This window comes from Odocoileus virginianus, unplaced genomic scaffold, assembly GCF_023699985.2.
Source record: "Odocoileus virginianus isolate 20LAN1187 ecotype Illinois unplaced genomic scaffold, Ovbor_1.2 Unplaced_Contig_11, whole genome shotgun sequence".
In the NCBI taxonomy this organism is placed as follows: domain Eukaryota; kingdom Metazoa; phylum Chordata; class Mammalia; order Artiodactyla; family Cervidae; genus Odocoileus; species Odocoileus virginianus.
Window position 1 is genome coordinate 419726 of NW_027224328.1, and position 11241 is coordinate 430966.

Below are 11241 nucleotides of genomic sequence, written 5' to 3' on the forward strand. Positions count from 1 at the left end.
ATCACAGAGCCTACCCAAACTCATGTCCACTGAGTCAGTGATGCTATCCAACCATCTCATCCTCTGTCATCCCCTTCTCTCGTCTTCAATCTTTCCCAGCATCAGGGTCTTTTCAAATGAGTCAGCTCTTCGTATCAGGTGGCCAAAATATTGGAGTTTCAACTTCAGCATCAGTCCTTCCAATGAACACTCAGGACTGATCTCCTTTAGGATGGACAAGTTGGATCTCCTTGCAGTCCAAGGGACTCTCAAGAGTCTTCTCCAACACCACCATTCAAAAGAATCCATTTTTCGGTGCTCAGCTTTCTTTATAGTCCAACTCTCACATCCATACAAGACTACTGGAAAAATCATAGCCTTGACTAGACAGACCTTTGTTGACAAAGTAATGTCTCTGCTTTTTAACATGCTGTCTAGGTTGATCATAACTTTCCTTCCAAGGAGTAAGTGTCTTTTAATTTCATGGCTGCAGTCACCATCTGCAGTGATTTTGGAGCCCCCAAAAATAAAGTCAGCCACTGTTTCCACTGTTTCCCCATCTATTTGCCATGAAGTGATGGGGCCAGATGCCACTATGTGCCATGTAAACATTCTAAACAGCTTGTCACTAGGAATTCCCTGGTGGCTCAGTAGTTAAGACTTGGAGCTTCCACTCCAGGGGTCACAGGTTCGATCCCTGGTTGGGATACTAAGATCTCACATGCCACAGTGCAGTCAAATAAATAAGTAAAATACTTTGTCACCTCTTTTGAGAGAAGTCCCATAACTCTTGAAGGACCTGCCCAGATCTTATTTCTACTTTCCTAGATTGCCCAGGCTAAATCCACCCCTGTTATTTTCTGCTCTTCAGTATTTTACTTCTGCTGCTACTTCTATCATTATAGTCTGGATTGTATTACAGCACTTTTTGTTGTTGTTGTTGTATAGGTGCATATTCACACCAGATTGTGACTCTCTAGAAATAAGAACATAGTTTAATTCCTCTGATTTCAGCATAATACATTCCTTGACACATACTAAGCGTATAAGAGGTGTTGGTTGAGATTTATTACATGGGGTTATGAGGGTCATTCCCTCTAGCTACTCCTCATTCACATTCATATGCCACAGGAGCATTTTCTAAAACAAAACAAAAGCAAAACCCTATCAAGTGGGAAGCTCATGTACAAAAGTGCTTTCTCTAACCATACTCTGTACTGCTGAAAACTTCTGAGAACCACGCTCTTCCGCTTTTTAATTTTTCTTATCTGAGACATTCAGAAATGACTGAAACTCTTCCTGTGGAGTCAGATGGTAGTGGAAAGTGTTGGGTTTGGTTTATCATCAGAAAGGAAGAGAGAGAGGAAAGAGGAGGCACTCATCAAAGTTCCTAACCATACTTCAGGGCTTGACTGTGGTCCAGCGCGGGGACCAGACGGAACAAGTGGGGACCTCCAGACCCGTGCAGAAGCTTTCAGCTATTATCCCGGGTCTTTGGTAAGGAAACCTAGATGCACCTGATGACTTGTGCCCAGCTTGTTCTCTTCATTGTAGATAATGATTTGAAGGTCATTATTTTCTATTTCCCCTTCCTTCCCCAACTGTTATTTTTGTTGCTTTATTCCCATGTCCACCTTTTTCTTTTTCTAACTATTCCACATTCTGTTTATCTTTGCTGTTTACATTTCATTCTGGAACTAATATTGAATTTTTACATCATTTTCCCCTCTCTTAAATTGGCTGTTTCTCCTTCTGATCTTTGATTCCAGCTTTTCCCAAGAGTTCCATTTTCCAAATCAGTGATTATCTATTTTTCTTAATATATATGTTTTTCCATTTCATTTCACTTTTTCTCTTTTATTTTTTTCCTGCATTCTTTATTGCTTCTGATTCTGTCACCCTGTCATTAGTATTTGATTTCAGTATCTACTTTTCTTTCCCTATTATAGCTGAATTTTAGTTTCAGGATTTTACTTACCTTTTTCATTCTGATTGGTCAATTCAGTATTGAAAATTTAAAAATAAATATAGAGAGAGTTACTTTTCAACCAAAACCAATTCAGTATTGAAAACTTAAAAAAAATATAGAGAGAAAGGTACTTGTCAACCGAACACTTGAAGAAATATAAAAAGTTACCTTGAACTGAAAGATTTTTAAGATTCTGATTCAGATACATTTTCTTTTAAAAAGTGATATTTAAAGTATAGCTCATGCCAGATCATTCAGTTTCTTTGCATTGGAATTTTTCTCTTTTCAATCTTTATTACTCCCTTATTATGCTTTATTATTGCGCTGCTCTTGATGCCTTTCTCTATTAGCAATACCAAAGGCTTTTCTGTTACGTGATTATTTATAGTAAAAAGAGTTTTGGCCTGATAGTCATTGGACCTAGGATTTGAGAATACTCCTAGTTGTGACTATGTAAAAGCCGCCTAATTTGTTGAGTTTCAGTGTCCAAAACTACAAAATAAAGATAGAAACAAGAAGAAATAATTGCTAACTTTCTTTTCAACCCCTGAATTCTATGACTCTTCCCATCTCTCTATATTTTATGAATTGATGCATGAATATGTGTGCAGAACAGGTGATCAAGGTAGCTGCCATGCACAACAGCAAAGGAAATGAACCTCACAGGACTTGAATATTAGAATAAGCAAGGCTACAGAATAGAGAATAAGAAGCACTTCTTCTTTTTTGTTATTTTGTTTTCTTAGTTATTTTAACTTCTGCTAATCCCTATGATAGCATTAGTCAACTCAGCAAAACAAGTCATATGGTATTCTGGGCTTCTACCAAAGGAAACATAAAATGCTGCTATAGCCGGTAAGAATTGGGAACTGGAAAACCAAAAAAAGGAAGTTAGAAGAGATAGCATCCTTACTGGATTAACCGAATAAGAATTAAAATTTTTAATTTAATAGAAAAAGAAAATAAACCCCAAGTATGAGCATCCATCCATTCAAGTAATCTTTAATCCTTACATCTTACAAAGCATTGTGCTAAATTCTGTGGAGCAAGTATTTGGAAATAAGATTTTTTTTTTTACTATTCTGAAACTTAAGTCTAAAATAATAGACAAGACAGCCATGAAAATAATTGTAATGCAGAACAAAATGCACCATTGCACAGAGGTTTAAACCCCACCATACACACACAAAATTTAGGAGGCTGAAGAACTAAATTATGATTGGGATTATAAGAGAGGTTTCAAGGGAAATATATTTGAGCTTGATCTTGAAGAGTGACTAGGATTTCAACAGACAGGGATTAAGAACGGAGGAAAGAGGAGGTTAAGGTATAGAATATCATTCCAGACAGAAGTAAACAGCAGTCGCCAAGGAATAGAAAATGGCATTGACTTGGAATAATGAGTTGTTCAGGAAAGCTATAAAGTAGGGTATGTTTACGGGAATGTTAAAAATTATAGGAATTTCCCTGGCAGTCCAGTGGTTAAGAATCTGCCTTCCAGTGCAGGGGAAGTGGGTTTAATCCCTGGTCATGAAACTAAAATCCCACATGCCACAGGACAGTTAAACCCATGAGCCACAACCAGAGAGCCCACGTGATTCAGCAAAGACCCAGAACAACCAAAAAAAAAAGAAAAGAAAGTTAGGGAAGGGTTATGTCACAGAGGCCAAGAGAAAAGAGTGATAAGAAGCCAGTGTAAAGTAATAGGGATATTGTGGAGGATAAAGATAGAGAAAAAGATGTTTCCATTTGTTCTCTAGAGGTAGTTTTAGCAAAGTGATGGGATAGAAGACTAATTACAAAGGGTTAAGAAGTGACTGGTGAGAACAACAGACCCCAAAACAAGCCAGTATCCTTGAAAAAGAAAAGCTGCTAAATTAAAAGACTTAAGAAATATCTTGATGCAGAGTGTGATCCTTAACTGATACAGTTGTTGACAAATCAGCTATAAGGGATATTTTGGGGATAGTGGGAAAAAATGGATTAAGTCTGAATATTCGTCAAGGTAAGTCTTACTGTAAATATGGAGACTGCTAAATGAGAAAAGAGATCAAAGAAAGCAGTTTATATAAAGCAATATGCATTTACACCCATGTTCATAGCAACAGCATCCACAGTAGCTAAAATGTGGAAGCAACTCCAATGTCCATCAACGATGAATGGATAAACAAAATGTGGTACATACATACAATGGAATATTATTCAGTCTTAAAAAGGAAGGAAATTCTGACACATGCTACAACATGGATGAACCTTGAGGACATTATGCTAAGTGAAATAAGCCAGTCACAAAAAGACAAATGCTTTAGGGTTCCATCTATACAAGGGATCTAGAGCAATCAATCCTAAAAGATGATGCTATTAAAGTGCTGCACTCAATATGCCAGTAAATTTGGAAAACTCAGCAGTGGCCACAGGACTAGAAAAGGTCAGTTTTCATTCCAGTTTAAAACAAGGGCAATGCCAAAGAATGTTCAAACTACTGCACAATTGCACTCATTTCACATGCTAGCAAGGTAATGCTCAAAATTCTTCAAGCTAGGCTTCAACAGTATGTGAATCGAGAACTTCCAGATGTTCAAACTGGATTTAGAAAAGGCAGAGGAACCAGAGATCAAATTGCCAACATCTGTTAGATCACAGAAAAAGCAAGAGAATTCCAGAAAAACATCTACTTTTGCTTAATTGACTATGCCAAAGCCTTTGACTGTATGGATCACAAGAAACTGGAAAATTCTTCAAGAGATGGGACTACCAGACCACATTACCTGCCTCCTGTATGCAGGTCAAGAAGCAGCAGTTAGAACTGGTCATGGAACAACAGACTGGTTCCAAATTGGGAACGGAGTGTGTCAAGGCTATATATTGTCACCCTGCTTATCTAACTTAAATGCAGAGTACATTATGCAAAACGCTGGGTTGGGTGAAGCACAAGCTGGAATCAGAATTGCTGGGAGAAATATCAATAACCCCAGATATGAAGATGATATCACCCTTATGGCAGAAAACAAAGAGAAACTAAAGCACCTCTTAATGAAAGTGAAAGAGGAGAGTGAAAAAGTTGGCTTAAAACTCAACATTCAAAAAAATGAAGATTATGGCATCCGGTTCCATCGCTTCTTGGCAAATAGATGGGGAAATAATGGAAACAATGACAGACTATTTTCTTGGGTTCCAAAATCACTTCAGACAGTGACTGCAGCCATGAAATTAAAAGACTCTTGCTATGACCAACCTAGACAGCATATTAAAAAGCAGAGACATTACTTTGCCAACAAAGGTCCATGTAGTCAAAGCTATGGTTGTTTCCAGTAGTCATGTATGGATGTGAAAGTTGGACCATAAAGAAAGCTGAGCACCAAAGAATTGATGCTTTTGAACTGTGGTGTTGGAGAAGACTCTTGAGAGTCCCTTGGACTGCAAGGAGATCAAACCAGTCAATCCTAAAGGAAATCAATCCTGAATATTCATTGGAAGGACTGATGCTGAAGCTGAAGCTCCAATACTTTGGCCACCTGATGCAAGGAGCCGATCCACTGGGCTCTGATGCTGTGAAAAATTGAAGGCAGGAGGAGAAGGGGATGACAGAGGATGAGATGGTTGGATGGCATTACCAACTCAATGGACATGAGTTTGAGCAGGCTCTGGGAAATGGTGAAGGACAGGGAAGCCTGGTGTGCTGCAGTCCATGGGGTTGCAAAGAGTTGGACAGGACTGAGAGACTGAGCAACCAAGAGTAGTCAAACTCACAGAAACCAAAAGCAGGCTGGTGATTGCCATGGACTTCGGGGAAAGGGAAGTGAGGAGCTGTTTTTTTAAAGATAGAGAATTTCAGCTTTACAAGATGAGAAAGTTCTAGAAATTGACTGTACAATAATGTAAAAAACCCAACACTACTGAGCTGTACCCTTAAAAATGGTTAAGATGGTAAATTTTGTTACATGTGGTGGTTTTGGTTTAGTTGCTCAGTCATGTCTGACTCACTGCAACCCAACTGTAGCCCTCCAAGCTCCTCTGTCCATGGGATTTTCCAGGCAAGAATACTGGAGTGGGTTGCCATGCCCTCCTCCAGGGGAACCTTCCTGACCCAGTGATCAAATTCATATACTCTGCATTGCAGATGGATTCTTTACCAACTGAGCCACTGTATTTCACCACAATTAAAACAATTTAAATACCAGTATACACAGTATAATCTAATTTCATTAAATTTTTCTTAATAAAAAATACACATACATATAGTACACACATATGAATGTGAATAAAGATCCAGAAAAATGTAAATTAAGATACTAAAAGTGTGGGAATTCCCTGGTGGTCCAGTGGCTAAGACTCTGTGCTCCCAATGCAGGGGGCCCGGGTTCAATTCCTGGTCAGGGAACTAGATCCCACATGCTGCAACTAAAGATCCCACATGCAACTAAGACCTGAGATAGCCAAATAAAGAAAAATATTTTTAAAAAGATATTTAAGAGTAATCACTGACTAGTGGTATATAACATTTTTATTTTCTTATTTTTGCTTGTTTATATTTTTTAATTTTCTTCATGAATGATTTCTGTTTCTGTAATAATCAGGCTATTTTACCCAAGGTATATTCATAAAAAACAAATAAGAAAGCAATGATGGGTGGTAAGGAAATCAAGGGCTTCCCAGGTGGCGTTAGTGGTAAAGAACCCACCTGCCAATGCAGGAGACTTAAGAGACATGGGTTTGATTCCTGGGTCGGGAAGATTCCCGGGAGGAGGGCATGACAATCTGGAGTATATGACAATTCCAATATTCTTCAATGGAGAATCCCATGGACAGACAATGCCTGGTGGGCTAACAGTCCACAGGGTCGCAAAGGGTCAGGCACAACGGAAGCGACTTAGCACAGCACATAGTTGATTTACCATGTTGTGTTAATTTCTGCTGTAAAGCAAAGTGACTCGGTTATACACTTACATTTTCTTTTTCATATTCTGTTCCATTATAGTTTATCACAGGATACTGGATATAGTTCCCTGTGCTATACAGTAGGACCTTGTTGTTTACCTATCCTATATATACTAGTTTGCATCTGCTAATCCCAAACTCTCAATACTCCCCTTTCCCTTGGCAACCACAGTCTGTTCTCTATGTCAGTACAGTAGATTTTAAATTGTCTTTCAGAGTATGTTTTTGAGTAATCCGATGTGAAGTTAAGGAATATAAAATAAACCAGTGTTAGGGTCTTTGTGGCTCTACCTCTTTAAGTTAGAATTCTATGAATATGCTTTTTTTTTTTAGTTTTAATATTTTGGTTTATATTTTTACAGAAGTTTTAGCAATGGAGTCTTTCTCTGCTGAGACCAATTCAACTGACCTACACTCACAGCACTGGGATGAACCCCACGTAATTCTCTCCATGGTCATCCTCAGCATCACTTTTCTACTGGGGTTGCCAGGCAACGGGCTGGTGCTGTGGGTGGCTGGCCTAAAGATGCAACGAACAGTGAACACAGTTTGGTTTCTCCATCTCACCTTGGCTGACTTCATCTGCTGCCTCTCCCTGCCCTTCTCCCTGGTCCACTTGGTTCTCCAAGGACACTGGCCCTACGGCTGGTTCCTATGCAAGCTCATCCCCTCCATCATCATCCTCAACATGTTTGCCAGTGTCTTCTTGCTGACTGCCATTAGTCTGGACCGCTGTCTGTTGGTACTCAGGCCAATCTGGTGCCAGAATCATCGCAACGTGGGAACAGCCTGCACTATCTGTGGTTGTATCTGGGTGGTGGCTTTGGTAATGTGCATACCTGCTTTTATATACCGGGAGACGTTCACTATAGACAACCAGAGTATGTGTGGCTACAACTTTGGTCACCATGGCTCATTAGATTATCTAGACTTCACCTTTAATCTACTGGAAAACGGGTCTTTTGACAACTCCATTGCTGATCCGCCTGGAGAAATGGATGACAGGTTAGATTCCTTCTGGCCACAAACCAAGGATCAGCCTTGGGCAGCCACCACTGGCCTCCCTTCCCAAAAATTTCAAAGAACTTCTAGAGATTCACTCCCTATGGATTCAGCTAGATTATCTGTTCAACAACCACATTATGATCTATTTCAGTCTGCTGATGAAGTCTCAGCTACACTCTCCAGTGACTTTCCCATTGAAGATCACAGAACTCACCCCCTGGAGAACTCGGATTCTTTTCTCCCTGCTGATTTTGAGTTTTTTCCTAATGCCTCCAGGGATTCCTTATACATATCTGAACTATCACAAGGTTTCCAGGATGATTATTTTGGCCAATTTGCATATGATCATCAAGTGCCAACACCCCAGGTAGCCATAACCATCAGTAGGCTAGTGGTGGGTTTCCTGTTGCCCTTTATCATCATGGTGGCCTGTTATAGCCTCATTATTTTCAAAATGCGTCGGAGCCGCTTCACCAAGTCTCGGAGCAAACTCTTGAGAGTCGCTATGGTGGTGGTAGTTGTCTTCCTTGTCTGCTGGGCTCCATACCACATTGTTGGAGTCCTCTTATTGTTTACTGACCCAGATGATCCCTTTGGGGAATCTCTGTTGTCCTGGGACCATGTGTCTCTTGCTCTAGCATCTGCCAATAGTTGCTTCAATCCATTCCTCTATGCTCTCCTGGGAAAGGACTTTAGGAGAAAAGCAAGACAGTCCATGCAGGGAATTCTCGAGGCAGCTTTCAGTGAGGACATGACACACTCTACCAGCTGCCCCCAAAACAAAACCTCTTTCGAAAGAAACAGTATCAGTACAGTTGTATGAAAACATGGAGCCACTGACCTAAGCAGAGGTTCTTAGGCAAATGTAACATGTTTCTTAAAAGACAGGAGAGATGGGGAGCAGGGGGGTTCTTGCAGAGACCGTCAAAGAATCCATCTGGAGGTTCTCAAAGTGTGGTCCCAGACTAGTGGCATGAGCATCACCTGGAAAGTTGTCAGAAGTACAAATTCTCCAGCCCCTTCCCCTGCAGGCTGGCTGAATCCGAATCTCTAGGGGTAGGGTCCCAAGAGTGTTTGCACAAGCTCTCTTGTTTCTGATGAAAGCTAAACTTGGGAATCACTGTAAAGATAGTCTATTTCGATCCCCAAAAAAGACACGTGAGATAAATGAGAATGCGGTCTGCTTAAAAATGATGTTTCAAAAAAAATAATAATGTTTCCATTGTCAAATGTTTTATAAATTTCCTTCCAGATTCAATTTCAAACCATTTCTTCTAGTGCTCCCTGAGTGAAAGATGATCTTTTATTCAATGGCTTTGTTGGGGTGATGGCAGTGGTGATGGTTTTAAATGAAAAAAAAAAAGGGGGGGGTGGCAAAAAGAAAAAATCTAAAAACAAGGAACAGCTCTAAAAGGACTGTTTCTGAATAAAGTTGGTGCAACATGTGAAAAACAAACAAGGAGTTATGAGACTGAGTTGGGAGCAAGTACAATGCCAGATGCCTGCTACTTGGAATATTTCTGGATACAGGACACAGGAATTCTGAGTTGCCTTCGTTACAGCTAAATAAACATCTATTGTGTAAAGACTACTTAGGGCACCTAAGAACTTTTTCATGAAATTGTATATGTCACAGTTTGGGCAGATGGCTCCTCTGTTTGTTTGCTCTAACTGCTTATTGATAGAATCATCTATCTTTCGTTCCTTTTCTTAAGCTCCTTAATTCCCTTACTTCTCTCCTGCCTCGAAATCTTCTTCCAGGCTTTTTGCCTCTAATAACCGATACTTTCATAACACACAAATGACTCACTTGCTCTCACTACTCCTCAAGAAACTTATTTCAAACAAAAGGAGAAAGAGTAGAAGATGAGGGAACTATTCTTGAATTCACTGCAAAATAGCTGAGTACCCTCTGGGTTTGTTACCCATCCAACTCCTAAAAACATGATTGTAGGTTTGTATTTTTCACACCAAAATTATCAGATGTATCTGGGTTTTTTTTTAATCTTTATCTTTACCAATGTAATACATGCACACAGTTTTTTAAAGAGAAACCAATGCTCAAGATGAAATCTAAGAGGTTTCTTGCCCCACTCTGGCCAGCTTCTCCTTCCTCCCACTCCCACTACCCAGAGATAACCCTTGAAACCACAAACTGAGATGTTTCTTCTGAAATTTGCCATGATATTTCTAAGTCATGACCTTATGATGCTAGTTTCTGTACACAATAAATTACTTTTTATTTTGGAAGAGGGAGAATTTTTTCTAAACAACTTCATATTTTGTGCTTATGCAGCATCCCAATATTCACTAACCATCATCCTTTAATTTGTTCACAAGCACACATTTTCTTCTACTTTGTTGATCCATTCCAATCACACTTCTTTCATTTTTAAAAAAGCATTCTCCAACCCCATCACCTTCTCATTTTTTTCTGTATATGAAGTTTTATGTATGGATATTAATTATCTATATTTTCAGGTTTGTTTATACTATAACTTAGCCTCATCTGAGTCCAGGGATTTAACCTGAAACATAGAAAATGAGATGTAAAGCACTGATGTAAAACGAATTGCAAAGCACTGTTCCTTGTTAAGTGGTGGAGGGGAGGATCTGGACTACAAATGAGTTATAAAGTGCTATGTGGAAAATTTTCAAATCATTAGGAATGCTCTCACTTGTGCAGTAATGATATCCAAGATGATGTGATTTGTCATGCTACTTTCCAATTTAATCTGCTCATATATTTGATGTGAATAAATGCTTTCTCTCTCCACGGTTCCTTGCAAGGCTCAGAGATTCATGGATCCTTTTAATTGTTTGACACTCAGGATATATTATAATCTCTAAACATACAGCAAATAAAACTCATAGTGGATAGCTGTAGGCTTGCTGTAATGACGATTAGCTAGGTTCCTGGAAACCCCAACATTCTCATGGGACCCTGGATAGAAGTCTCAAACTCTTAGGGCTAGTGTACAGGATACCAGGGTGACTGATCTTGGCATAATTATCCCAAGTTGGCATACCTGTTCAATAGTTGACATTTCTGGGCTCCTTTTGAGAGTTCTGTTTCCCTTGGAAATGTATTCTGAAGAAATCCCTACAATTGGAATCCTCTCATTTTCAATGTAAAACTCTGGTGTGTACCTGTAAGCTTTGCCTGAAGTCCCAGAGGGGGAGCCAAGTCCTTCTCAAATTGTAGCATTTTTAATCTTTAAAATATCCCAGAATGCAAGCAAGGCAGTTTAGTCCACACATCAAACTTCAAGGCGGGATGGGCTGCCTCTTCCAACAATATTTTGCAATAATTAACAGCATTAAAAGAAAAATGCTAGAGCCATGCTTTT

The 11241-nt window shown here is 39.4% G+C and overlaps 1 protein-coding gene and 1 non-coding gene across 2 annotated transcripts; both read left to right on the top strand.

Annotated features, from left to right (window-relative positions):
* Nucleotides 1-1221: 1221 nt before the first annotated feature.
* On the top strand, nt 1222-10672 carry C3AR1 (complement C3a receptor 1). Its single transcript, XM_020898745.2, has 2 exons — nt 1222-1476; nt 7249-10672. The coding sequence occupies exon 2, from the start codon at nt 7260-7262 to the stop codon at nt 8712-8714; it is 1455 nt and encodes a 484-aa protein (XP_020754404.2). The 5' UTR covers nt 1222-1476; nt 7249-7259; the 3' UTR covers nt 8715-10672.
* TRNAG-CCC (transfer RNA glycine (anticodon CCC)) lies at nt 6257-6329 on the top strand. The gene has a single exon. It is a non-coding gene; the product is annotated as a tRNA-Gly (tRNA).
* Nucleotides 10673-11241: the final 569 nt, after the last annotated feature.